This window comes from Schizophyllum commune, assembly GCF_000143185.2.
Source record: "Schizophyllum commune H4-8 unplaced genomic scaffold SCHCOscaffold_1, whole genome shotgun sequence".
Classification (NCBI taxonomy): Eukaryota; Fungi; Basidiomycota; class Agaricomycetes; order Agaricales; family Schizophyllaceae; genus Schizophyllum; species Schizophyllum commune.
This window is the reverse complement of record NW_026089538.1, coordinates 2,280,622-2,305,718: the sequence shown is the minus strand read 5'-3', so window position 1 is coordinate 2,305,718 and position 25,097 is coordinate 2,280,622. Positions and strand designations below refer to the sequence as shown.

The window sequence follows — 25,097 nt, the reverse complement described above, 5'->3', positions numbered from 1 at the left end:
CCTTCGATCTTGTGGACTTATATAGCGGCGGATACCAAAGTCCCCGCTACCTGAGGTCATGCCGTGAGCCTCTGGGAAGAACACGACGGTGATTGTCTGAGGAATGATGAATGGGGCTTGAGAACCAGCTCCGAGCCATGCTAACCGTAACCATCAAATTTAGCGGACACCCCATCCAAGGTATGGATTGACAACCAGATCCCGGAAAGTGGGTTGTCCAAGGGAAATCGGTCGCGAAAACGGTCATGTCCGTCGGCGGGTTTCCGACGTCCTCTAGGCAAACCTGTGCAGAAGCAATAGCAGTGTCTCGTACCGTACTTGTACGCTCTACAGGCTCCAGCTCGCGCGCGGCAATGAGCGATGTGGCTCGGTGGGCATGTGAGCCACTTGCGGTCCCGTTCGAGGGTAGGAAGTAGTTGGCTTGCAGACTTTGAGCTTCGTGGACAGGGAGCGGATCCTGTGCGGGCCCTGCTCATGATAGGCTGCCTGTGACATTGACTTGCCGAGCGAGAAACGAGTGTGTCAAGTCAGGCGGGTCCAATTAAATAGGTTGCGAAAGTCCGATGCGGGCAGCGCCTGAGAACAGAGTATCCTAGTCCACTTCATGTTGACGGAATCTGAGCGTTGGCAATGGTAGGAGCAGGCCTCGGCGGGGAGAAGAACGTGCGAAGAGTCATCGCGCTCAGGCGGAGTCAGGCCGGTCGCAGCGGGAGCAAAAATAACGGCAGTTGCCGACAGTCCCATGTGCCCGAGAGATCTCCGCTCATCGCTTTGTCCTCTGTTGCTGGCTTTCGGGTCGCCTTTCGATGAGCGCCCACAATACAGAGCTAGGCTATACCGGCTACACAGGTTCCTGGCGCTATGGCTGAATCCAATCTCTTTGGTGCCACCTAGGAATGTTGTCACGTTCAGTGCCTCTGCCGTCTAACTGCCGTATGTTGCACGCAGAGGCGCAGTTCCCCTGGTCACCCGTACGTCTATTATGTCCATGGTACTTACGTGTTCAATTCAGCTCCTACTCCACGCTAGTGGGGTTGCCTGAAGCTCGCTCTGATGGGATACACGAAAGCCCTGCAGTCCGCGCTGAGCCAATTATCGCTCTAGCAACTTGTCGGTAACTCGCCGGTCAATTCGCCCGGATGGAGTCCGCAGTGAAGAGAAGAGTCCTTGGACCCTGGCCTGGGAATGTCGGACGGCATCGCGTCTACGTGTCAGGCCAACGGAGATCCTTTTCCACTCGTTGTTTCCCCAACCCCGCATAGATATCCGTGTCACGCCGCCCTTGCATATAACGCCTGCCGTTCTCACACCTGCGGGAAAGTCTACTTGGCTCTGACGCCCACCGGAGACCCTCGCTCTTCCTTTCACTCATTTTACCTTTCTTCGCATCCTCATCATGCTCGACTGGACACAGGTTACCCCAGCGTTTCTCGGACGCGATGCCGTGATCGCGTCCATTCTTGTGGCTTCGCTGTCTGGGCTGTACCTTCGAAAACGCTCCCGGAATGCGTTGGGCTTGCCTTACCCGCCAGGGCCAGAGCCCAGTCCAATCCCATTCTTGGGGAATCTCCCGGATATGCCCTCTTCAGAAGGTGTGATTCTCGTTGTCCATAATACTATTGCGTCTAACCTCCGCCGCAGAATGGCATACCTTTACGGAATGGGGGAAGCAGTACGGTAAGTCTCCCACACGATATAGCCATAATCCACCTGATGCGCTCGATAGGTCCCTTGGTGATGATCAGCATACTGGGCAAGAAGATGTGTATCATCAATACAGCGAAGGCAGCTACAGACCTGCTCGACCAACGCTCCTCGATCTACAGCGACAGGCCGTCGATGCCCATGGTCTGTGATCTGTAAGTTCGCAATGCTACATCGGGTAAACAAGCTTGGCTGAACGAAGAATACAGGATGGGCTGGGACTTCAATATGGGTGCGCTTTCGCCAGACGTGAAGTACGATTTGTACGGCTGATTGCTTTCTTCAGGACTGCAGCCGTATACGCCCGCGTACACCACCGCACGCAAGCTCTTCCACTTTGGCTTCAACAATCGCGCATCGGAGCAGTACATTCCCATTCAAACCGTACGTAGTACTCAGAACCCTGTAATCGTCGTCTCATCCTTCATAGCGAGAGATCATCTTGGCTCTAGGCAAGCTGCTCAAGAGCCCGGAGCAGTTCGACGAGATTCTGCGATCGTGAGCGACAGTCCACGGTTATTTCGTCGACTGACACGTCTATAGTACCACGGCAACGGTTATCATGAAAATAGGTATGCTGGGCCGATCCAAATTCTTTTGGATAGTCATTGACATCCTCAAAGCGTTCGGTTACGAGCCCAAGGAGGATGACGAGTTCGTCCGCGTCGCGGAAGAGGCGCAATTGGCCATGGTCTCCGCAGCTCGGCCAGGTGCTTACCTCGTCGACATATTCCCGATCCTCAAGTACGTTCCGGAGTGGTTTCCAGGTGCTCGCTTCAAGCGCGTCGCACGAGAGGGCTACGAGCTTGCTCAGGAACTGCAAGAGAAGCCGTGGGCTTGGGCGCAGGACCAGTTCGCCAAGGGCGAGGCGAAGCCTAGCTTCTTCACCGCGCTTTTGGCTGCAAAAGGCTCCTTCAGTAAGGATGCGACCGAGGAGGAGAAGATGATGAAGAAGTCGTGCGCGGTCATGTACGCAAGTATGTCGGTTGTTTTTGCGTACTTGTCGTCGAGGAACTGAGCTCTTCTCTAGCCGCTGCTGATACGATCCTTGCGTCGCTGCTCAACTTTGTGTTGGCCATGTTGCACGCTCCTGAAGTTCAGATCAAGGCCCGGGAGGAATTGGATCGTGTTGTGGGCGCTGCGCGCCTTGCCACGATTGCTGACAGGAAGGACCTTCCTTACATCGACGCCATAGTGAAGGAAACGTACCGATGGGAGCAAGGTGAGCCCTTCACGATCTCCTGGTTGACCATCGCTGACTTCCGCTAGTCATCCCTCTTGGTGTTCCGCACCGCGTTATGCAGGACGATGTACGTATGCGTTGAGCCGTGTTCTCGTCAGAACTGAAGGGCATCGGATCCAGGTCTACGACGGTTATTTCATTCCGGAGGGTAAGAAGGTTTTGGACACCGCTCATCAGTAATCTAACTTAGGCGCAGGAACAACAATGATTCCAAACCAGTGGGGCATTGTGAGTTGTCTCCCTCGGACGTGCCGGCATTGCCCTGAACGGTCGGTAGGCTCATGACGAGAGCATGTATCCCGACGCGATGAGCTACCGCCCTGAGCGCTTCATCGGGGTACCTGACGCCAAAGACGGCGGCCCTCGCAACCCAAACACCATTGCCTTCGGATGGGTACGTGTTAACTTGTTATCCCAGATACACATACCAATCTGACCACCGCTAGGGTCGTCGTATCTGCCCAGGTCAGATCTTGCCCTTACCTAACCGCCGCGTGCTCATCTCCGTTTCGTCAGGTCGATTCATGGCGGAGAACCAGCTTTGGTTGCATGTTGCAACCACCCTTCAATGCTTCAATATCGATCCCGCAGTTGACGACAATGGTATGCCCGTCATTCCGCCTAGGACCTACACATCGGGCATGGCGAGCCGCCCTCTCCCGTTCACGTGCAAGATCACGCCCAGGAGTGCGGCATACGCCTCGCTCATCGAGCAGAACATCGCATACCAGGAGTAGGCGTATCGTCCGCTGGTCTTTATGAGAGCGTGGCCGACATTGCTATCGTTTCCCGCATACTGTTCGACTATTTCTATCCTGTACATCGTCCACACTATCCCCTCAATTGCAGTCCTTGGTCGTAGACAGAAACATTTGAATGGACCTTCGGATTCCAAGTTGCCATTGAGATGTCCCTACTCAAGAAAGCAAGCATAATCACTACTACGCACGTCTAGGCGGCCTGCCTGCCTAGCGATGTCTCCGAGTTCGTCCTACCCAGAAAGCCGCCCACGACATTCGAGACGGCCTCCGTCAGTTGGCGCTGTTGAGCTGGTGTATGCTTCACGTAGAACAGGCGAACGTTCGTTGCGTTCCAGATGCCCAAGGGACTCATGTGCTTCACATAGATCTCGCCCCACAGGAGGGATGTCAGCCAAACCATGGAGGCATCCGTCCACTGGGTAGCATGTCAGAACAAGGTCAAAATACGTTGCGTGCTCGCGGGCTTACCACAAATCGTCTAGGCGCCAGAGGTGGTTTTGGAGGTAGCGCATGGTCCAGCGTGACGCTGGCCAGGAAATTAGCAATAGCGGTGCTTGAGTTTGCCTTCTGGGACGCTTGCAGCTCCTGCAGTTTTGGGAGGAGTTCCGCTATCAGGACGAGGATAGGATCTAACTGTAGGCTGCGAAGGTATGGTAAGTTAGCAAGGGTTGACCAAATTAGCATCGACCTTACCCTGTCTGCCACGACGCGACCCAGTCCTGCGTTGGAACAAATCCATTTCGACCAACGCCGGCTGCAGCGATCCGCTCTAGACTTTCGTCCATCTCATCCTCCGGCGAGCGTTCCTTCATCTTGCCTCTGGCCTTCTCAGACCGCCGCTGCACTCCGGAAACGTCGTCCAAAGTTTCGCTTGCGCCATGCGCGACGCCCTCTTCCAGCGCTCGTGCGGAGTCCAAAGCGCGAGCCTTCTCCACCGAGTCAGGGGTCCCGCTGCGGGAAAGATTGCCGTCTGGTGTTCGTACTGTACGTCCCCGGGCTATGCTGTCCGCCCGACCGTGGCCGAGAGGGCCGTTGTCTCTAGAGCCTCGCCGCCGCTGCAGGTCTTCCTTAGCCCGCTGCACGCGTCGGATCTCGCGCAGGCCCCGCGCTAGAGTGAACGTTGCCAGATCTTCGAAGGTTTGATGAGCCTGTAGCAAGGCGTATAGTACATGTGCGTTGTCAGACAGCTGATGGAAGATGATGCCGTTGAACACTTCCAACCTGTTTGCAATATCATTAGAGCGCGACAGGGCATGTAAACGAGGCACTTACATGAAGAACAGCAAGCGAGGATGTCCCTCGTCGGATAACAGGAACGTTGGATTCGCGAAGGAGGCTACAAGTTGCACTAAGCGCGTGGCTGATGTAACTGTCAGATTCTTCAGGTAGGGCGACGCATTGGCGAGGGCAATAACGAGAGCAGGATACAGCGAGTTGAGTTGTCCGGACGTGGTACTTATCACCGAATAGACAGCCTGATAGCTCAGTTAGTCGACATCTGCCAGCGCCAATGACGATCGTACATTGATCAGAAAATCGGCGGCGTTCCCTGGGACCTGGTACTTAGCAGGTAGCTGCATGCGAACCGGCGTCTGTAGCTTAGCACCGAACGTCGCTTCCGCAGAGAACGTCTGGAGGATGTACGAGAGCGTTCGACACATTCCGTGTTGTTCTGGTCATACTTAGCTTTCCGCACACTAATTGCCTGAGGGATAGAATAGAACGTACGAGGCTTGTCCTTGAGTTCCAAGAGGTAGCATACCAAATGGGCCATCACGTCGTTGCATTTGTCCGACTCGAGAACAAACGAGCGGAATTTCTGGGCGGATCGTTAGTGCCATCCCGCGCCAGCATGTTCAAGGCAGACCTTGTTCAGCTCGATCATCTTCCAGAAGAATATGATCATCTCCGGGATGTACGGAATGGACTTTCGGGCGCCAGGAAGGATATTGTTCATGCTGGCCATCTGTTGGTCCATCGTGTTGAGGAAGCCATCAAGGATGAAGGAGAGGTCCTGAGTGCGATGCTGCGATGCATGTTTAGCGTTCATGTGATTCCCTAGAGTTTGTCCTCGCTCACCAGCTTCATCAAGAAGTAGCGAAACGCGTTCGTGCGAGCCGTAGGCGCAGTCGTCCGATTTTCGTCGGTGCCCTTGGCCTTATCACGAGCTGTGCCGCTCTGGAAGTCCAGCAAGGCGCACAGTACCTGAAGGCAAAGTGTCGCCAGATTCGTGCGTGTGTCCTCGCCCTTCATGACGAGATGATTATAAGGTAACCGAGCGGCCATGGCGCCGATTCCATGATGCGCCGACGAGGCGTTCATAGCAGTGTTGAGTAAAGAGCATAATAAGACAAGTACATCGCGTCTGTCCCGCATTTGCACCATATGCAGCGAGTACAGGGAGGGGGCGGTGAAGAGTGAGGGTGGTGGAACGTAGATTTGACGCGATAGCAGGACCAGCAACAGGCGTAGGACCTCCGTGCGGTTGCTCTCGTACGGTCCGCTTGGGCCAGGATCCTGCGTTGCTCCTACGCCTTTCTCCCTGGGCAGAACGTTAGTTGGGTCATTTGATCAGACGACAGCGCACTTGCCATGTCATTGGACTGATCTTATGGTGGTCCACCTGAATTTCCTTGGGCAAGGTGAAGCCACAACAGAAGAGAAGGGAGAACAAGGCGTCGAGGAGTTTCTCTGCAAGAGACGGTAGTTGCTTCGTGAGCCGCCCCTTCTGCGGCGAGCGTGGTTGGGAAGCGGACTCGTTGTCGCTGTCCTCTTCATCGTCAATGACGAACTGGGTGGTGTCGGATGCATCTGGGCCGTCGTGGTTCTCGACTTCGTGGCGCCTCCACATCACTTCAGTTTCGAAGATGCTTGACTCTCCCTCAACGTCGAAGATGACGGGTAGTACGCGTGCGAGGACACGGACACAGTTGAGCGCCTCCTTTGTCGTATTTCGATCGGCAAGACCAGAGCCTGTCTTCATGAAGGAAGATGCGAAGGCAGCGACGGAGGGTACTGCGGAGGAGGGGAATGTGTGGTCGGCGATGAGATTGTTGAGGCGCCCGACAGTGACACGGAAGAGGGTAGCGACATTCTCTGGAGCTTCGAGAAGAGCTCTGCGGACTGCGCTATGAGATGCAATAGGTACGGTTCACCAAAGGGCACTCACTGTCATTGGGTGCGATGAGGGAGAAGACGTCGGAGGGCGAGTCGAAGAGAACGAAGAAGTCGTTCCAGTACGCGTCGGAGTCTGGTATGTTCCGCACGCTAGCAAGCTTGGCGATGCCGCCTGGTTCACTGCGAAAGCGCAGCTTCTGCTCGTCGGGCAGCAAGCCAAATGGGACGGAGAGCTTGCGAGAGAACATGACAAGACGCGATCCGCTCTATGTGGCGTCTCGGCCTCCACGTCCATCTTGTATCTGACCGTCATCATCGCTATGCACCGCCTCGGCGGCGTCGGCATCGCTGCCTTTGAGCGCAGTGAACAATCGAAGCGCTCCTTCGCAGAACTATCATCCACGGTATCGCAGACGCAGGTTGCCGATCTCAAGTCCCAGCTTGAGCAGTTCCGTACCGCCCTCGCCCGTTTCGCCACACAGCACCGCGACACCATCAAGAACGATCCCAACTTTCGTCATGCCTTTCAACAAATGTGTGCTACTGTCGGTATAGACCCGCTCGCTGGCCCTCGCCGGGGAGGATGGTGGGCGGAGCTCCTGGGCCTCGGAGATTGGCAGTACGAACTCGGTGTCCAGATCGTCGACGTCTGCGTCAGCACCAGAACTCGCAACGGCGGCATGATCGACATGAGCGAGCTCGTTCGCCATGTTACACGTCTGCGCGGCCTGAATGCTGGCGCGGTCACCGAGGATGACATCGTCAGCAGCATCAAGACGCTTGAACCGCTTGGCGCGGGTTATCAGGTCATCGACGTGGGGGGGCGGAAGATGGTCAGGAGCGTACCGAAGGAGCTTGATCAGGATCAGGCTATCATCCTCGACTTGGCCCACGATACGGGTGGACGCGTCGTCGAAATCGATCTTGTTTCGCGCCGCGGGTGGACTCAAGAACGAGCGCGCGCTGCGCTTGAAAATATGCTTCTCCGAGATGGCCTATGCTGGCTCGACGACCAAGATCCTACATCGGGAAACGCATATTGGATCATGTCCGTCATGCAGTGGGAATGAGCGAGAGCCCTTGTATCTCGAACCCGACCTACACGGCCCGTTGTCGTGCGCTCTTCCTGAGCATGCTCGAGTCAGCGCATAGAAACATCTATCTGAACCATGGTATGGCTCTCCTTGACTGGTCAAGAAAGTTGGCAATTGATATCACTACAGGACGACCGTTGGTACTCCACTTCAGTCACTGAAGTGCGAAGTCCGGGATGCGTGAACGCTTGTGGCTGGAGGCGGTCGCGTACCGTGCTGTCAAGACGCGCATCACTTCAGGACTAGAGATCACATCCCACCCGTTTCCTCGCTGTGGCGACTGGCAGACCATGCGGCTTTCTGCAATACCAGCTAGTGGGAATTATTAGTCGTGCAGGAAAGCATTCTTACTGCGAAGACTGCCCCCCAGGGAAACCATACATTGTGTCTGAATCTCCGGCTAGTAGCTACGTTGTACTCCTTCATCGCAGGGATCGATCGATGTCAACTCCTTGTCGCGTACGCCATGTACACCATCATACGTATATGTCGATATTTGCTATGTTGAAGTACGCCTCGCCAAACGCGCTTGGATTGTTGTTAACCCGATCTATGCAGCTCCCAGGACAGCCGTCGTTGTTGTACACATTGCCTGCCCAATCGCCGCAAAACGTAAGGTTGATGATGATTCTACGCAAGCATCAAGAGTCAGGCGAAGACGCACGAGTAGGTATAGTTGCGAAGCGTACCTCAGGGCACCGAAGTGGCTCCCAAAGTTGCAATTTGTGTTTGGAAAGTACGCTTGCGGAGTTCCCTGCCGCAATAGTGACCCTTGAGCAATCTTGTGGCCCTCGAACGTTTGAATGACGCACTAGATCTCCGGAAACAATATCACTGCGCCTATCCCTAACCGCCGCAGGTACGCTGGGATCGTTGCGCGCCCAAAACCAGACGGAGATCGCAGTGCTCTTGCGCTCCGTCACAAACCAGCCTCCGCCATTCGCATTGAAGCTGGGGCCGTACGACAGAGGAGTCGACATGCGGACGCCGCAGCCTGCATTGCCATTCACGTTGACATTACAGTCAGATTGGGTGGGAGACCTACAATAGGCGATTAGCCGTATGCCCGGACGACGATGAAAACACTCACCCTTGCATGTCGCGCCCGCCAGGCATCGTGCAGCCCGCAGTGCTATGAAGCGTTGCCGCGTTGGGAGATATGTCATTGACGCCCTCAACGACGTCGATCTCGCCAGCGCCGGGCCAATTATTCACGTCCGCGTACCACATCGCAGGCCAAGTCCTGACTCATCATGTTAGTCGTCTCATCCCAGTCAACCGCGTCGCTGCGCTCACCCACAACCTTGAGGCATGTGCCGCACGTTGAAGCTGAGGATTATCCAGTAAGAACGAATATGAAAACCGCAAACGACACGCTTACACAGAAATATGGTTCGTGTATGTCTTCTTCGACTGTATGCGTACAGAATCGCGACCGGGGCCATTTGGTCTGAGGTAGGACCAGCTGTCCCCACGTAGGATGAACGTATCGCCTGCGAGGTTATCAAGAGGGTTCTGTGATCTAGGTCATGTCATCTCATACCTGTGGTATAGGTGAGATTCCTGCCCTGTGCGGTGTACATATCAACGTAGTTCACGCGTCCGTGCGTAGGGCTGAACAATCCGTCAGCGTGTAGTCGCATTACCAATCGGACGATGTGCCACTCACTCTGTGATGGCCTGAAAGTCGAAGCCACTGTAGAAGCCGCTGCCGACGTAGCTCTCTGAGAGATGATAAGACTTGGCGCAGGCATGGGCGAATATAGAAGCGACGAGCAGGAGAGCGAAGACCTTCATGGCCAGATACCTTCTTCAAGTGGCGATACAAGGAGCCCATCCTGGGAGCCCTCTTATATAGCGATATTGGACCTCTACACAGGGTAAAAGCCCCTCCTGGAAGAGCGTTGATTTCAGCAATAGCGAAGGCCAGAAGAAATGAAGCGAGGACTCGTCGAAGCATTACCGCGTGTGCTGTCACCCATTTTCTGACGCCTGAGGAATCTACCAGCCCCGTATCTCCTACGCGCTCACACTATTGCGGACGCCGCAGGAAGGAGACTGGCAGTCCGGGCTGATACTTGATGAGAGAGATGGCACTCGTGCCCACATGCCCCGCTTTTCGCGGAGGAAGAGGGTAAGATTCGCGAGACAAGGAGGACAAGGCGAACACCGGTCCATACAATGCCTGTGAGGATCCTCGCTATCAATCCAGTGAGCCCAGCGCGTGAGGAGCTTCGGAGGACAGGATGATCATGGTGATCCATAGCTATATATATATAATTTGGAAGTAGGTGATACAGCCCTTGGGTGTGTTGTCGGAAGATGCGACGCCCATGAGTTCAGAGAAGGCACGGTCCGACAGACCCGGCATAAGTATATCTCAGCATCATGGCGCGAATCAAGAAAAGATACGAGAGAAAAATCGAGGGGAGAGGAAACAACCTGAGACGGTTCCCAGTCGAAGATGATGTTGGCCGACAAGAATGATGTCGGGACTTGCCGTACTGCTCGTTTAGTCCCAAGTAGGCAAGAATGGCTGTGGACACGTGAAGCGCAGTGCGTGACCCACAACCCAAGATCAAGCAAAATCTCGTATAACTCAATAAGCTGACATGTAACGAGAGAAGACGTCCGTCATCACCTTTCAAAGCTTGTCAGCTGAACTATTTAGTAGGTGTCCGGCTTCCTCATGGCTCCCTAGGCTCTCTAAAGCGATGGCATCGCGCAACCTGAGTAGGATTTGACAACTACAAACAAATTCGCCAATAATACCCAAATAAATATGAGCAGACTTTCCAGTCGTCCCGGTCATGAGCAGCGTCACTTATCATACGCTCACGTGTAGAGATCGATGTTGGCTATGTCGAAGTACGCTTCGCCGAAGGCACTTGGGTTGTTGTTGGCGAGGTCTACGCAACTTCCCGAGCAACCATCGTTGTTAAACGTAGAGCCAGCCCAGTCACCACAAATCGTGAGGTTGATGATGATACTTAATGAATGATTCAGTATAGCTCTGGGTTCGCATTGAACGGACATACCGAAGAGGACCAAAATGGCTGTTGAAGTCGCAGTTCGTGTTGGGGAAGAGGGCTTGGGGCTCAGCCTAAAGACGGTGTCAAATACTCGCATAATGAAAGGTCGACTAGGGCACGAACCAGTTCCTCAGACAGCAATGAGTCCTGGCGATTCTTGATGCTGGCCGGTACATTGGGATCGTTGCGTTCCCAGAACCAAACTCGGATGGCGTCGTCCGTACGCTCCATGACGAACCATCCGCCGCCAACCGCATTGAAGTTCGGCCCAAAAGAGTTCCCATTGTTCATGCGGACGCCACAGCCAGCATTGCCGTTGACGTCGTGATTGCAATCGGACTGCGTGGGCGACCTGGCAGACCCATCAGCAAGAGTAGGCTATGATATCGCCGTTGTTACTCACCCGAACATACCCCGGTTATCGGGCATGGTGCAACCAGCAGTAGTGTGAAGGGTCGAAGCATCTGGCGTGACGTTGTTGACGCCTTCCAACACGTCGATCTCTCCAGCACCAGGCCAGTTGTCGACGTCCGCGTACCAGATCGCAGGCCAGGTGCTTTCAAGTCGTCAGCAAGTCTAAAAAGGGAGAATACGCTGGGAGCGTACCCGCAGCCTTGAGGCATGTGGCGCACGTTGAAGCTGTTGTAGAGTAAGTGTCCACCCTGAAGAATCGGTCGGAAAGGCTTACACAGCTAGATGGTTCTTGTAGAGGTTCTTCGACTGGATACGGACCGAATCACGACCAGGGCCGCTTGGGCTGAGAGTACTCCAGCAGTCCGTACGCAAGATGAAGGTATCATCTGACGGTGGAAGGTGAGCTGCTGGCGACGGAAGGGGATTCTGATATTCCATACCAGTGGTGAAGGTGAGGTTTCTCCCTTGAGCGGTCCACATGTCGACGTAGTTCACGCGCCCATGCGTAGGACTGTCAATGCTCGTCAACTACGAGGACATGGGCGTCAAGTATGCACGCTAAACTCACTCAGAGACAGCCTGGAACTCAAAGGCATCGTAGAAGGTATTGCCCACATAACGCTCCGACGCCGAATACAGCTTCGCGGAAGAAAGAGCGATGAGAGACGAAAGCACTGCGATGAACTTCATAGCGAAGAACTTGGCAGAGGGTGAGCGCTTGAGCAGAAGCTATCGAGGGTTGACACCTTTTAAGGGAGAGGGAACTATTGCCGGGCCCTTGCGCAGGGTGCGGGCACCAGTGCCGGGACCTGCGGCGTGATCAGAATAAGTCGTGGCCATCGAGATGATGCTCGCCTGGGTCCTGCGTTGCATGCGCATCGGCAGAGGCACAGACGCTCTTGAGCCCCTGGATGCGCCTGCGTCGTATCTCCAAAGCAAGTGTCGCAGGCTTATCCTTGTCGCTCTGGAAGATCGTTTGAGCTGAACAATGGTCGACGCGGCGACACGATACCGGGTAACGTCCCTACTGCGCGGGTCAGTGCATTCTTTCATCAGTAGGACTGTGCGTGTGAGTGGCCTATAGCAGTAGCGGCGACATGTCCCAGCTTCATTCTGAGAGGGAATTTCGTCGTTGACCTGAATCATCGGAGGGCAAGGTCCTCGGAGATCTTGTACCAGAAGCGGGCGCGCATCGCGCCTCACGGAGAGGGACACCGGCTCTGCGGCAAGATTTCTTGCTGGGCTTCAGGCATGCCAACTGAGCCTAGAGACGGGGCCAAGCTCACTCGATCGACGAGTAACCGTCTGCAACCACAAGGTCATATGCAACGGTAGACATGGACCTATCAATGGCTTCGATCAGTGTAATTGTGAGCTGAATACGACGCATTCAATTGGGGGTTGAAACACATGTGCGTGCCGGTCCGCATGTATCATTCGTGATTCGTCTACTCCTCCATCTGGCTAAGGTCGGGTTCCGACATGGTCATGTCCGGCTCTTCTACGCTCAGTGTAGGCTCGCTCCCATTCGTTTCTGCGAGTTCTAGGTTCAGCAAGTCGTCGAAAGAGGCAATAACAGCAGCTCACTCATTTCCGGTTCCTCTTCGACGCCCCCCGTCATTTGATGCGTCTTAAGAGTGACCGTCTTCACCTTCAATGTCCGCATATTGACCAGTACCACCATCCCCGTGCTAGAGAACTGCGGTACTAATACGATGCGGCATTGTCCATCGGAGGGCCCTGCTAGCCGAGTCGCGAATTTCTTCTGGTTGCCGATGATATACAGGTCAGGCGTATTTTGCAACACAAACGGCTCTGCGTGGAAGAATGGATGGCACCATAAGGTATCTGGGGCAGTCGGGGCCATGTGTCGCCAGCGTAGAGTCGCTTCAGCGATGCCTAGCCGCCGCGCCGGCGGTGACGGGAGGTATTTGAACATGTCGTCCAGCGGCTGTCCGGAATGCACGAGAAGCTGCCGCTTTCGAGGACCGGCGGCAAGGTCGATGAAGGTTGGGTTTGTCTCGCACTTGAAAGTAGAGAGTTTGGATACCATGCCGAACATTCGTCGTGGCAAAGGTTGTTGAGGCATGATTGCGCCGGAAGGATCGTTTGCGCCGGGTAGTAGGTGAATAGGCATTGACCGCCCGATATCGAGAAGCGTAGCCGAGAGACTGAGGGTTGGATGTGGCGAGAAAGTCGTCGCATCGTACCCGAAGCGTCGCTGAAAGATCCCCGTCACTGACTGATACCCAGCTAGAACAAGCTGACTCACTGCTTTCCTCTCGTCGGTGACCTCTTCCGTGACGAGGACGGTCGACAAGGAGTCGCCAGCGATCACGAGACGGGAAATCTGAGACGCGGATATGGTATCGTCCAAACCACCACCTTCGCCAGTCAGATACTCGACCAGCATTTGCAGCTGGGCGTCCGCCGCGGAAGGGGCGCCAACATTCAGTCCTGAAACGAAGGCAACATAAGAGTCTTCCTCTATTAAACGCGTCGTCGTCAGCATGCACTCGCACGTCAAGTGCAACTGGCTACCTTCGACTTCCATCGCCGCACTGTCGTCCTCCTTCGGGTATGTTGGAGGTGGCATCTCCGCGTAGCATATATCGACGACTTCAAAGTCGCCATTGGGCGTCTCGACGCCAAGCGCGCCAATAATGACACCTGTTACAAGGGGTGCAGCCGTTACGCGAGCGCCAACCAGGCGGATGCGTCCTGATTCGTCCTCGAGCATAACATGGTCTTCTTTGGAGCATATCTTCGGTGGCGGTGGCGGAGGTGCAATAGAGTGCTGGTGAAACAGGAGGGTAAATAAGGGTCATCATAATCGCAGGTTGACATCCGAGTTCAAAAGGCCAGTCAGTAGATAATCCGAAGCGGAGGACCAGCACATACATCACGGGCAATATCCTCCATCACGCTCGGCTTGAGAGGCATTTCCATGTAAACAGTTCCGACAACATAGCAGAGTTTCGCTTTAGAGACTTCAAGAACGCGAGGGATGTGCACGGGGCTGCCTGTGATGCGTGAGTGGACGAGCGTCGTAGTACCAGTCGAGTTCGGCACCATCAAGATCTTTCCACTTCCGTTGAGCGTTCTCAATAACAGCGTCTCGTAGAGAGTGCAGTCGAAGATAGTAGATGTTTGCATATTGTTTGTGGAATGACTTCTCGTTGTCGGGAATCAGGAACGAAGTGCCTTTCGAGGGCAAGACCTGGGTGTCTTTCCGTGTCGATGTGGAAGGTATGGCTCTATAGAACGCGTCAATAATCTGATCTGACCCGCGCCAAAGAGCGAGCGCGTACAGTTCCTCGATGGCCATGTTGTATTCGGTGCAGACAGTGAGGTCAGGTCCAAGAGCAAGACGCGCGACGCGTCTAATGATCGGTCACAGTGACACAACGCGCTCGTGACGAATTCGCCATGTGGCCTGTGGCTGGCCCGGGTCGTCGTCTGCGGGGACGCCTTCTCAGACTCCGCTCCCGTCTCCCGCCATGGCCGGCCCCAATCTTGAGGTGTTCAAGTTCTCCATGTACCTCTTCATTCCCATCTTTGCGCTGGTGCACTTTGGGGACCCCGAATGGTACCACAACCATGTCCTTCCGGTACGCTAGCCCCTGCTCGGAGCGAAGGGAAGAGTGCGCTTACAGGGGGCTGCAGTACAGAGCAAAGCTCTTCCCGCCAGAGGAGAAGACAAACATTGTGCGTTTAATGTACGCTATGCTCTGACGCTGCCCTGATACGACATTACCCTTCCAGCTCTTCCCCAAGGACCAGACTGGCATTCGCGAAGAACTCGAGCGCTTAAAGGCAGAGCGGAAGGCCAAGACGGAGAGTCGCAAAGACCAAACACAGGATGCATGATCGGATATCTACTTAGTGCGTTCCCTCATACTCCTATGTATGCGATCGCTCATACCTCCCAGCTGCTCTTCCGGGCATTCTATCGGTGTACTGTGTACAATATGCATCACTTCTCAACCCTAATGACCCTTCCCTGATCGTTCAGAACATCCCACGAACCTCCCTCTGCCAAGTCCGCTGCAACTTCTTTGCGGTACTCCTCCATCTCTGCCAGGGAAACCTTGAATCCACCGCAGACGATAAATACGACCGTCCGATCAGCTGCATTCTGCCCAGGCCTCGGAGGTACGAGCTCGTTGAATAACTCAGGCTTGTATGCCGCGGTGAGGGTCGCGCCGCACGCCAGTTCGACCAATACTTTGTGCTCATCTGGATGCATCATCCCCAACCGTTGACTGCACAAGCAAGTGGGGAACTCACCAGCAAATCTAACGCATGCCTGGACTGCAAGTGCGTCGGGCACCGAACTGGTCCTTACCCCTCCGGCATGTTCGAGCGCCATCTTGACGACTTGCGCTGCCGGCTGCGAAGCCCCCAAAGACCCAGATGCCCGCGAAGAGAAGCTGTGGAAGTGGGCGAGTTTAAGGCCAGTCCCCTCATCCTGCACCACTGTCACATTATCAGGTAAATGCAATGGCTCGTCCGTCGCTGATGTCCTGTTCAATGCCACAGAGTAATGGAAGCAGTCCGAGCCGTTGGTCTCCATCGTGCGAACGCATACTATAGGCATAATGAGCTCGGTGATTTGTCTAGGGTTTTCGAGTGTGCTTACCGTCATCCCAGCCATTCTTCTTGCAGCCCACAAGTATTCCGCCGAGCATGCTACCTCCGCCGACGCTGCAGAAGATCGCATCCGGCTTTGTCTTCAGTTGCGCGGCAAGCTCGCCGACTATGCTGGCATGGCCCTCCCACAGTATATCGTGGTCGTACGCGGGCACGGCGATACTGTCGTTTCGTCAGTAGAGAACACCGTGCCAAGCCATGGTAAGTACTCACGCATGCTCTTCGCTTGCCGCTGCTTCCTGCGCGGCTTTGAAGGCTTCCGCATAAAATCTACCCGCGATGACCACTTTCGCGTTCTGGGCCTCAAGCAGGTCGACCGTGTTCTGTGCAGCTCCCTCTGGGAGGTACACCGTGCACTTCACGCCCAGGATGTTCGCGGCGCACGCCGCCGCAAGGCCTGCGTTGCCACCCGATGCGATGATGGCGTGCGTGTTGGGCCCATGCTTCTGCTTTGCCCACTTCACGAAGTGGGATATCCCCCGATACTTGAACGAGTGGCTGGGCTGTAGATACTGCGATATGGTTAGCACAGAAGGAAAGGGGGAAGTGATCCATTGGCTCGAACCTCCAGCTTTAGATACGCCTTACAGCCCAGTGTTCTCGATATGTACGATGAATAGATCGTTGGCGTCTCGCTCCATATATTCTCTTGCTCTGCGGATGCCATGGTAGTGGGAAGCAAGAGGTAGAAATGAGTCAGTGTCCAGTCAGCACCATCCTATCTGGCTACCCCGGCGGCCAAAAACACCTCCCGCCGGCAATAGCGCCCACTGATCCGCGGGGAACGCGGACGGGATTTCCCCCGCACCGGCGGACCGGGGGCGGGAGAAATACCCGCAACTCCCGCGTTACTCCAGCAGAAGTCCAGCGTGACACCCGCGTCACTCCCGCTACCTTGACCCATTGTTCGCGCTTCTCCATGATGATCGTCTCATCCGTCGCTGCCGGGACTCGCATTTATACACTTGTCCATACGGTCTCTACATAATCCACCAAGAAAACTCGGTCTTGAAATTGAAGCATCATTATCCTTCCTTGCTCAGTGCACTGCCCGCGCGGCTGCTCTTGGCTGGAAGCTCTTCCCGATATCCTAGATTTGACTTGCGGCTCATGAGTGATGTGGTATCCGCCCCTCAGCCATGCTCGGAATCGAATTTGGGCGAGTTCAGAACACGAAAAAAGGCCACCAAGGCAAGTGTATTTTACGCGCCTGCTACTCCCACTGGCGGACTGACAACATCATCCAAGGCTTGTCGGTATCACACTTGCGTTGCTTACGGTGTGTACTGTCATTTGATCCCTTTGCAGGGAGGGTGGTGAGGCGCCGCTTGCTTCGCTAGCGTGCCAGCCGCCGCAGATGTGTGAGATCCTCGACTTGATGCGTGGCGCGCAGTGGCAGCGGTACGCACGCCTCGCGTGCTAAGCGTACTGAGTGTGTAAGACGATGCTAGCTTCTGACTATCGTTCTCAGAATTGTAACAGCGCCTTGGAAGTGGAGACTTCGATAGGTTATTGAGGTGAGTACGCAATTCAGTGTCTCAAAGGGTGCAGACGCACTTGCGATGCGGCTGTGTCGATCTGCGCCGGCAGCAGTCCTGACTGGGCAACACGGGAGTGCTGCTGGAGTGCTGCTGGAGTGTTGCTGGACCATCGCTGGAGCAACGCGGGAGTGTTGCTGGAGTCCAGCTGGAGTTTTGCTCGAGCTGCTGGACTCTTGCTCGACTCTTGCTCGACTCCTGCGGGACTCTTGCCGGTGTCTTGCGGGCCTTGCTGGAGCTCAGCTGGAGTTGATTTTTGCGCGTTTGAGGCGTGGCGAGCGCTCTGAAGATATGATAGCCATATACACTAACACTCCAACGACGCTGGGCTGGATTTGCTGACAATGCCTGACACAGGTTCGGCCGCACCCTTGGGACACCGAGCCGTGATAAACTGCGCGACTGGCGCGCAAACGAACACGGAGTGCGAACGGGCCCTGTAGCCCAGCACGATGCCTCTATCATGCTTGTCTTGCCGCGTTTGCGACTCACCTCTTCCTACGTGGGCATTGGTCGGTTCTGTCCGTCCGCTTGTTCGCCGGTGAGCGCCAGGTCTATGTTAGCCCAGACTTTAGACCCCTACGTGGTTCGGAGGTGAGCTTTTCTTTTCCGCGCGTGCTTTATCCGGTGTGCCGCGCGCGCTGTGCCACTCAACCCCTATCCTTCCGATCTCCCTGCTCTTTTGTGGCGCAGCGGGGTTTTCGGCATTCTCGCTTGACGACACTCTCCCTCCTCTGCTGTATGCTCGTCTAATGCTACATCCAGTTCTTGTATAATTCTACATATATTTTGCCCAGTATGGCTGTTCGTGGTGGTTTTTGCTCGCTCGTTTCATGACCTGACGGCAATACAGAATATTTTGAAGAATATATGGAGACTGCTTGTTCAACTACAAGAACCGCCACCGCCTCCACGCGAAACCCCCATGTTCTTCCCTTTCCAATTGCCTATGGGTAGTCAGCGTCAGTCTCCTCGAATCTAGCTCACGTCTTGCAAAGTTATTGATGCGTGTTTAGTCCTGCCCACATATACTCCGGATGGTGCGTCATCTCGTGTGGTGTTGCAGGCGTCGAATTCATAAGTCCCGGACAGGCCAGATCACCGGCTTTCGAGTCGCTTCAACAGATGCCTCTACTATGCGATCAGCAACTTCAACATCCACCGCCGAGTCTTATCCTGCTCATTCCTATCCGCCCCCCTCTTATGGTGCTGCTCAAGGAGCGACCACTACGATCACTCCAGCGCTCGGCGAGGAATTATATGTGAAGCAGGCTGATGGGCAGTTCATTCCTTATAATTCCCGACCTCTTGTCAATGCGCATCAACAAGCCGCCTTCAGCTCTGCAATCGCCCCTCAGCCAGTCCAGACAATCAACCCCGCGGTAACACCCGCATGCGCGTCCATTCCAGCACCCGCACTCGCATCTGCCCCAGCACCGCCCGCTCCCACCCTCGCACCAGCGCTGTCCAGCATGGTTCCTCTCTCGAGCGGCCCTGCTATCAGCGCTCAACCGGACAGTACCTCCTTCGCAGCAGCGGCGAGCGGAGCAGGAGTTGTCCAGTCTGCAGCGGCTGGAAAGACTCCTAGCGCGGCATCTATGGCGACGCCAGCCGTGCCTCATCTTGCAGACTCGCGGGTTGGTGCGAGGTCAGCGACCGACGTTGTGCCCGAAGGGCGTGTCTCCCGTACCGCTGCCGCTACACCATTGGCTGAATCCTTCGCATGGGACCCTTTCATCGACGGATATCAGGTCCTCGAGCTGACCCTGGATCAGCACGAATCTTGCAAAGCTCAGGTTCACTGGGCGATGCAGACTGGTGGTGGTCCTACCTCGGAAAAGCAAGGAACACAGACAAGCACAACCTGGGAAGGCGGCTTCTATCGCCGCAGGCGATGCTTAGGTGCGATTCACTGCAATAATCCGAACTGCTCGCTCGTGGGTCGCCCAGCGACTGAGAAGGCGGTGACTGCTAAGCGTGTCGCCGAACTCTGTCGCTGCGGCTCATCTCGGCGGCTCATCCCTTGCGATGTTGAGCTCAGGAGCTGGCAGTATCGTGATGGCGTTCATCTGGTGCATACTGGAACCCACCACCACGGCCGCCCTCTTCCAATTCACCTTACTCAATCGCAGCGGATCGAGCTCTTCGACCAGTTCAGCAAAAACCCCGATAAGGGTCCCCTTGCACTAGCGGTGGGCCATTCTGGCCAGGATGGCGTCACCAGCATCTCCCCGCTTCTGCACAATCTATCGAAGGTCAAAGCTGAGAAGCGTGAATACAAGCGCGAGAACACGGCCTCATTCCCTCGCGAGTTCTCTCAGTTTGACACCGAGAATCCCGGCGTCATTGTGGCCAGCCAGTTCTCGTCAGAGATGGTCATCTCGATGCAGACACCCTATATGCGCCAGCAGCTCGTTCGCGTGCACACCCTCGCCAGTACAGTCAACGGCATCGTGACCGACGCAGCTCACAAGTTCTGGCGTGAGAAGAATACTGTGCTTATCATCAGCTCCGTCTACAGCGATACTCTGCACCGGTGGATACCCGCCCTTATAACGTACGCGAACGGTCAGACGGCTGGGCATTATGCGGTCCATTTCGAGACGCTCTTTCAGAGCATGCAGGAGGAATGCGCTATCCAAGGCCGGATTCTTGAGGATGATATGCTTGCAAATGTGTGTGTCTTCCTTTTCTCATTGGAACTCGTCTCACGCTGAATAGGTTGTCGACTTCAGTGAAGCGCAGCGTCTCGGCTTCATACAAGCGTACATCGCCTTCCGCGCCAACAATGTCAATGACCTAGACGATGAGTTCCTCGTGAAAGAGCTGGAGGGCAGGGCGGAGCGCCTTCTCAAAGGCTGCCAGCAGCACTTTCGAGCGCAGGTTACTCGCGTGTCCGCTATCAGCGGGGTGGTCAGCGCAGACCAACGGGAGGACTTCAAGCGTCGCGCAGGATTCCTGCTTGACGTCAACTCGTACGAGACCTTCCAGGGGCTTGCCGATGACCTCCTTCGCGATTTCCCGAACATCAAGCCCTGGCTGGAGTGGTGGATGCGCCCTGTGCACGCACAGATGCTGTTCAGGTGCGACCGGGTCATGGACGAAGGTCTGTGGGAAGCAATACCCGACACAACAAATGCGCAGGAGTCCCTACATCACAAGATGTACACCGCCCTAGGCGCTGGTAACTTCTCGCTCCTGGACGGTCTTCGCTCCCTTCTGCGGATGGCGCAGTTCTTCGAGGGACAGCATAGTCATGTTGAGCGTACGTTCATGCCTTGTCTCGACGTTGGTCAATTGGTCACTGATTTATCACTACTAGAAGGAGGGAAGATTACCTACGGTGACCCCGAGCCTTGGAAAACGGCTAAGGCGGCCGATGGCCTCTCACGAAGGGCTCGAGTCCGTCTGAAGGAGCTCTTGAAGAAAAAATCCAGCAAAGACCGGCGTGAGAAGGCTCAGCTGGCGGTCGCCTTGCGCACCAAGCGTAGGCCTCTGGCGCACCCACGTAATGATGGACGTCCAAAGGACACGGCAAAGCAGCTCATCCCGCAGCGCGCGCAGACGCAGGGCAGCAACCTTTCGATGTTTGACGATGCTTCCACCGACTCTGCCGCTTCAATCACTGAATTCGATTCGCCCGCCCTGTCGCCTTCTCCTGTCTCCAGTCAACATCGCTCTGCTGTCCCGGACGAGCTTGCCGGCCTCCGGTGGCTGTCTAATTCATGCTGGTTAGACGCTGGTCTTCAAGCTCTGTACTACGCCATCACTTGCAGCGACCACTTCAATACTAGCTTCGTCCCTCGTGTCGACCAACGGCTTCTACCTCATAGCGAGTCGTCACCTATACATGAATTCTTTCGGCTCATCATCGATCGATACTCCGCTGAGCACAGTGGAGAGGATACCGTCCAGAGCCGCGCCGAGCTGGAGCAGCGGTTGGACAGCCATACTGCTCAGTTCACCAATCGCCGTGATCTGCTTCGTTCATCCCTTGTCCAGTCGGGGACTATTAGCGCCTCAGACAGTATATTCTTCCCTCTTGTAAGCCACAAGTCTGTCTTATTCAAGCAGCTAACTCACCGCTGCTCAATAGCCATGGCTTTGGACCGAATTGCGCCAGCATGCGTCACTGATTGGCCCCCCATTCTCTCGCGGGGGAATCACCGCGCAACACACGTACTTCGCCTCCGCGTCCTACAAGTTCCGGCGCTGCTCTGGCGCGGTTAAGGGAGCAAAGCGCATGCCCCACTACCAACTGGCGCCTCATCCGCGACTGAGCTACCATATTGAACTTCCGAATAACCGCGCCGATGCTGCACGCTACGAATTCGACATAAGTCGCGTCTTCAAAGACTTTCTCAAGCTCCCGACGAAGCAGCCGCACTTCTCGGACAGCAGCCCATGCTGGCGCAAGCGCGATGATGATCTCTTATGCGAAGGGGCAACTTGTACAGATCCGGACATTGTTCTCTCCATTCCGGTCGTGTTGGCTGTGACACTGAACGGCGTTGAGACGGCCGCTACCAGATGGAGTGTTCCGGAACATCTGTACCCCCATACTCGTAACACAGAGGATCAAAGCCAAGGCCTCGTCTACGACATCGTCAGCATGATCTGCTTCGAGCGCAAGAAGGAGCATTACTGGGTTTTATTTACCCCGGACGGGAAGGCGGTCTACAAGCATGATGGTATGCACCACCGTGGGCGATCAATCCTGCTCCCTCACGCCACGGTCGGAGATACTCTTGCAAAGACCATCGATATCACACCTGCCAGTGACGTCTGGCCCCAGCAGATCATCTACCGCCTCCGCGGGGGATCCACCGCGCAGCAGCTCTTCTACAACCGACGTGTTGACGCCCTCGAAAGCGCTGTTCCAGACATCATCCTTTCCCAAGCTAGCGGACCGTGGCCGGAGTCGATCCTCTCCGATTCTCCCCCACATCTGCCTTATCTTCCTACTGCAACTATGCATGAATCCCGGTTCCGCCGTGTTCCCCTAGCGGAGCAGGATTGGAGGGTGCCACAGCGCATTCTCGTTGGTGATGGCGAGGTACTGGAGTATTCTGAAGACCCTTTTGGTGCATTCTGGGAATATGTGCCCGTTGCGTCTGTAGATCATTCAAGTGCGTGCCCGCTCCATTGTTTCCAAGTTCTGGTTCTGGGGTATCTGACCACCTGGTCCAGGTTCCTCGCCGGTGAAGGCAGCAAAGCGACGTCGCGAAAGCACTGCATCTACGGTGGTGACAGCTTGCGATGATGGAGATACAATATTGCCGCCGCTGAACAAGCGGTCCCGCCCGTTGACTGCTGGCCACGAACTGGCTGAACCTGCTGTCAAGCGCGAGAACAGAAGCGCTCGGACGCGGAAGGATGAAGCATCATCAACAAGCAGACATAGAGCACGCGCTTCTGCGATGTCGAGCAAGTCTGTGCGGGTTGTCGCCAAGAGCGGACGGGTGAAGGACCCCGGAGCAAGCTCAAGTCCTCGGCCTCAAGCCGGCGATGAGGCCTCCGAAGTTCAGGCTGGAGATCCTCCTGCAGCGCCTTCTTTAGATGCCTTCACTGGCGCCAATTCCAAGCTCCCATCCGACACGTCAGACACTGGCGACGAAGAGCAGAGCAGGATGTGCTGTCGATGCGGGCTCACAGGCGATGCAGATGAACTACTGGCTCGTGCGGACAGCGTCAAGCACGGCCCAGTAATTCAGTGCGATATATGTCGCGCCTGGTCCCACATGGCTTGCCAGCGGGACGGATTTGCTTCGCTTCTCCAGCGTTCACAGTCATTCAAATGTGACAACTGTTCGCTGGCTCCTCTGCTTCCGCAAAGGTGAGTGTTCTCTTGCTTGATGGCACGCGCTTGGTCTCATGGGTTAATACCTTAAGCAGCTCAAATGAAGGTGCCTTCTATGATGGCCTGAAAAGCAAAGCCAAGAAGCGTGGAGGCGTGAAGTCTCGTCTCACGTGAGTGTCTGACCAGGTGGATTTATGAGATACTCATCGCCAAGGGGCAGAATCGGCCAAGGCTGTCTTATTAGAGACAATACTCAGAGCGTGTTCTGGTATCCCGCTCGCATCATCGACTATGACTCCATGCGCATGGAGTGGACTGTCATGCTTTGGCGTGGTCGCCACTTCTGTCCGTCCGAGACTAAGCGCGGTCTCTTGCGCACAGTGGCGCTCCCGAACATTGTGGATGAGCTCTGGCAGCAGCGTGAGGAGCGGCGCAAGATACGAGTTGAGCCGCCTGTTATTCATCTTTTACTACATGGAGAGCTAACATCCCAATTTATCGTGCTCTAGCTTGGTAAATGGCAGCCAGGCTGGGAGTCTCTTGACGCAGAGGACATCATCACGTCTTTCAGAGACTTTCCTTTCACCACCGCCATCGACAAGGTTTTAAAGCCGCATCGAGCTCTCTTGACTGATATGCTGCTCGATGGCCTAGATAGCTCGAGCGCAGCGGTGCAGGCATCGCCTTGCATGATATACCTAAAGGAACAGAGCATGCAGAAGTCACGAGTAAGCACGCTTCCAATCCGAACTTTCTGACATCGACTTGAGACATCTGACGCCACTGTACTGCAGGACAAGTTGACAATTGCAAAGGGATCCATACCGCTTGAAGGACCCCTTTCACCAGAAGAGCGTGCACGCATAGCAAACTGGATCTGGTGCATGGTTCCTGGCGCACAGGAGGGTTTGTTGGCGCTCGAATGGCTTGGGAAGGCTACAATGGCGCATGCCGAGCTTCTTGTCATTGCCGCTAATAGGCAGATATCCTTGGAAGATGCTTGGTCAGCCAAGAAGACGGAGCGATGGAGCAGTAGAAGAGCGCAGTCCGCTGTTGATGTGGATTTGGAATGCCTCCGAATCTTCGAGCGTAAGCTCTTTGAGAAATCGGAGGCGTCCGGTCCTGCAGGCAACTGGCAGTGGGGCCTTGATGCGGGGCCGCACCAGCATGGCTGGAACCCTGATATGGACTACACACAGTGCAAAGGAACTTGGACGAAAGGTGATACGGAGGAGGATGAGCTTGACCGGCTGGTACGTTCTCTCGAGCTATCACTTCGCTCTTATACAGAACTAAGATACCTTATCCTAGCCCGGCGACGGCTGGAAAGATGCTTCCGCAGCCGAGCTGCAGTGCGAGCCAGCCCCAAAGAAGTTGCGGCGCTCGGGCAGCAAGCCAACTCAAGGTGTAACGCTCCCACTGCCTGCCTTCAGAACTACAAGGAGTCGTACTAAGGGTGAGCAAGTGTAGAGATTAGAAGATATACTATATCGCGATGTACAAAGATTGTTGAATACTTTACAACGGCAACAGCCCATGAATTGGAGGGCGCGTGACAATCACATGACAATCACATGAGCTGTACATACGGACCCACATGCTCGAGATCAACTATCCGCGGGTTGTCGCGAAAGGCTGTCGATTGAATGAAAAGTGAGGGTACATATAGTTATAAGAGGTGCTGGCGCATCCTACTGAAAGGTTTACAACCTGTTTGAGGCAAGAGAACTTCAGGAGTTCA

At 55.2% G+C, this 25,097-nt stretch overlaps 10 protein-coding genes across 10 annotated transcripts; 4 read left to right on the top strand and 6 right to left on the bottom strand.

The window, feature by feature from the left end:
* Nucleotides 1–469: 469 nt before the first annotated feature.
* Nucleotides 470–1,019, bottom strand: SCHCODRAFT_02025949 (uncharacterized protein). Its single transcript, XM_050341559.1, has 2 exons — nt 1,000–1,019; nt 470–890 (listed from the first exon to the last, which is right to left on the bottom strand). Exon 2 carries the CDS (start codon nt 742–744, stop codon nt 523–525), a length of 222 nt encoding a protein of 73 aa, XP_050202925.1. The 5' UTR covers nt 745–890; nt 1,000–1,019; the 3' UTR covers nt 470–522.
* A 377-nt stretch (nt 1,020–1,396) lies between these two features.
* SCHCODRAFT_02484868 (cytochrome P450) lies at nt 1,397–3,684 on the top strand (the record flags this gene model as incomplete). Its single annotated transcript, XM_003035050.2, has 13 exons — nt 1,397–1,592; nt 1,642–1,677; nt 1,727–1,859; nt 1,914–1,936; nt 1,991–2,202; nt 2,351–2,681; nt 2,735–2,926; nt 2,974–3,014; nt 3,068–3,095; nt 3,144–3,175; nt 3,225–3,341; nt 3,394–3,412; nt 3,464–3,684. The coding sequence occupies 13 exons, from the start codon at nt 1,397–1,399 to the stop codon at nt 3,682–3,684; spliced, it is 1,581 nt and encodes a 526-aa protein (XP_003035096.2).
* Nucleotides 3,685–3,803: 119 nt separating this feature from the next.
* Nucleotides 3,804–7,093, bottom strand: SCHCODRAFT_02025788 (uncharacterized protein). Its single transcript, XM_003035873.2, has 10 exons — nt 6,878–7,093; nt 6,300–6,831; nt 5,788–6,250; nt 5,576–5,734; nt 5,437–5,527; nt 5,232–5,380; nt 4,981–5,183; nt 4,402–4,929; nt 4,177–4,348; nt 3,804–4,123 (listed from the first exon to the last, which is right to left on the bottom strand). Exons 1-10 carry the CDS (start codon nt 7,071–7,073, stop codon nt 3,899–3,901), a joined length of 2,718 nt encoding a protein of 905 aa, XP_003035919.1. The 5' UTR covers nt 7,074–7,093; the 3' UTR covers nt 3,804–3,898.
* A 20-nt stretch (nt 7,094–7,113) lies between these two features.
* On the top strand, nt 7,114–8,171 carry SCHCODRAFT_01269602 (winged helix DNA-binding domain-containing protein). The gene is made up of 2 exons (XM_003035051.2): nt 7,114–7,997; nt 8,049–8,171. The coding sequence occupies exon 1, from the start codon at nt 7,146–7,148 to the stop codon at nt 7,893–7,895; it is 750 nt and encodes a 249-aa protein (XP_003035097.1). The 5' UTR covers nt 7,114–7,145; the 3' UTR covers nt 7,896–7,997; nt 8,049–8,171.
* Nucleotides 8,172–8,395: 224 nt separating this feature from the next.
* On the bottom strand, nt 8,396–9,716 carry SCHCODRAFT_02481813 (glycoside hydrolase family 16 protein; the record flags this gene model as incomplete). Its single annotated transcript, XM_003035874.1, has 8 exons — nt 8,396–8,549; nt 8,609–8,673; nt 8,732–8,960; nt 9,010–9,162; nt 9,216–9,248; nt 9,301–9,412; nt 9,463–9,533; nt 9,589–9,716. 8 exons carry the CDS (start codon nt 9,714–9,716, stop codon nt 8,396–8,398), a joined length of 945 nt encoding a protein of 314 aa, XP_003035920.1.
* A 1,038-nt stretch (nt 9,717–10,754) lies between these two features.
* SCHCODRAFT_02483137 (glycoside hydrolase family 16 protein) lies at nt 10,755–12,055 on the bottom strand (the record flags this gene model as incomplete). Its single annotated transcript, XM_050342822.1, has 8 exons — nt 10,755–10,908; nt 10,958–11,022; nt 11,075–11,303; nt 11,355–11,507; nt 11,558–11,590; nt 11,640–11,751; nt 11,806–11,876; nt 11,934–12,055. The coding sequence occupies 8 exons, from the start codon at nt 12,053–12,055 to the stop codon at nt 10,755–10,757; spliced, it is 939 nt and encodes a 312-aa protein (XP_050202924.1).
* A 758-nt stretch (nt 12,056–12,813) lies between these two features.
* Nucleotides 12,814–14,693, bottom strand: SCHCODRAFT_02695242 (uncharacterized protein; the record flags this gene model as incomplete). The annotated part of the gene is made up of 7 exons (XM_003035876.2): nt 12,814–12,899; nt 12,953–13,586; nt 13,638–13,852; nt 13,907–14,162; nt 14,267–14,388; nt 14,438–14,622; nt 14,677–14,693. 7 exons carry the CDS (start codon nt 14,691–14,693, stop codon nt 12,814–12,816), a joined length of 1,515 nt encoding a protein of 504 aa, XP_003035922.1.
* Nucleotides 14,694–14,865: 172 nt separating this feature from the next.
* SCHCODRAFT_02695241 (uncharacterized protein) lies at nt 14,866–15,235 on the top strand (the record flags this gene model as incomplete). The annotated part of the gene is made up of 3 exons (XM_003035052.1): nt 14,866–14,976; nt 15,032–15,073; nt 15,131–15,235. 3 exons carry the CDS (start codon nt 14,866–14,868, stop codon nt 15,233–15,235), a joined length of 258 nt encoding a protein of 85 aa, XP_003035098.1.
* SCHCODRAFT_02606680 (tryptophan synthase beta subunit-like PLP-dependent enzyme) lies at nt 15,210–16,691 on the bottom strand. The gene is made up of 5 exons (XM_003035877.2): nt 16,584–16,691; nt 16,232–16,530; nt 16,008–16,180; nt 15,656–15,955; nt 15,210–15,604 (listed from the first exon to the last, which is right to left on the bottom strand). The coding sequence occupies exons 1-5, from the start codon at nt 16,683–16,685 to the stop codon at nt 15,342–15,344; spliced, it is 1,137 nt and encodes a 378-aa protein (XP_003035923.1). The 5' UTR covers nt 16,686–16,691; the 3' UTR covers nt 15,210–15,341.
* A 1,790-nt stretch (nt 16,692–18,481) lies between these two features.
* SCHCODRAFT_02695239 (uncharacterized protein) lies at nt 18,482–24,826 on the top strand (the record flags this gene model as incomplete). Its single annotated transcript, XM_050346874.1, has 12 exons — nt 18,482–18,518; nt 18,573–18,596; nt 18,649–20,231; nt 20,278–20,821; nt 20,879–21,600; nt 21,653–22,685; nt 22,747–23,392; nt 23,452–23,526; nt 23,577–23,811; nt 23,866–24,084; nt 24,151–24,609; nt 24,668–24,826. The coding sequence occupies 12 exons, from the start codon at nt 18,482–18,484 to the stop codon at nt 24,824–24,826; spliced, it is 5,736 nt and encodes a 1,911-aa protein (XP_050202923.1).
* Between the last annotated feature and the right edge of the window lie 271 nt (nt 24,827–25,097).

Excerpts from the sequence above, each read along its gene's own strand:
- SCHCODRAFT_02025949 (XM_050341559.1), bottom strand. The coding sequence starts at position 744 with ATGGGACTGTCGGCAACTGCCGTTATTTTTGCTCCCGCTGCGACCGGC.
- SCHCODRAFT_02025788 (XM_003035873.2), bottom strand. The coding sequence starts at position 7,073 with ATGTTCTCTCGCAAGCTCTCCGTCCCATTTGGCTTGCTGCCCGACGAG. Across the intron at positions 5,184-5,231 it reads CCGCCGATTTTCTGATCAAT|GCTGTCTATTCGGTGATAAG; the intron begins GTACGATCGTCA and ends CTGAGCTATCAG. Across the intron at positions 4,124-4,176 it reads TGGCGCCTAGACGATTTGTG|TGGACGGATGCCTCCATGGT; the intron begins GTAAGCCCGCGA and ends CATGCTACCCAG.
- SCHCODRAFT_01269602 (XM_003035051.2), top strand. The coding sequence starts at position 7,146 with ATGCACCGCCTCGGCGGCGTCGGCATCGCTGCCTTTGAGCGCAGTGAA.
- SCHCODRAFT_02606680 (XM_003035877.2), bottom strand. The coding sequence starts at position 16,685 with ATGGCATCCGCAGAGCAAGAGAATATATGGAGCGAGACGCCAACGATC. Across the intron at positions 16,181-16,231 it reads GCGGCAAGCGAAGAGCATGC|TATCGCCGTGCCCGCGTACG; the intron begins GTGAGTACTTAC and ends ACGAAACGACAG. Across the intron at positions 15,956-16,007 it reads GAAGAATGGCTGGGATGACG|TATGCGTTCGCACGATGGAG; the intron begins GTAAGCACACTC and ends TTATGCCTATAG.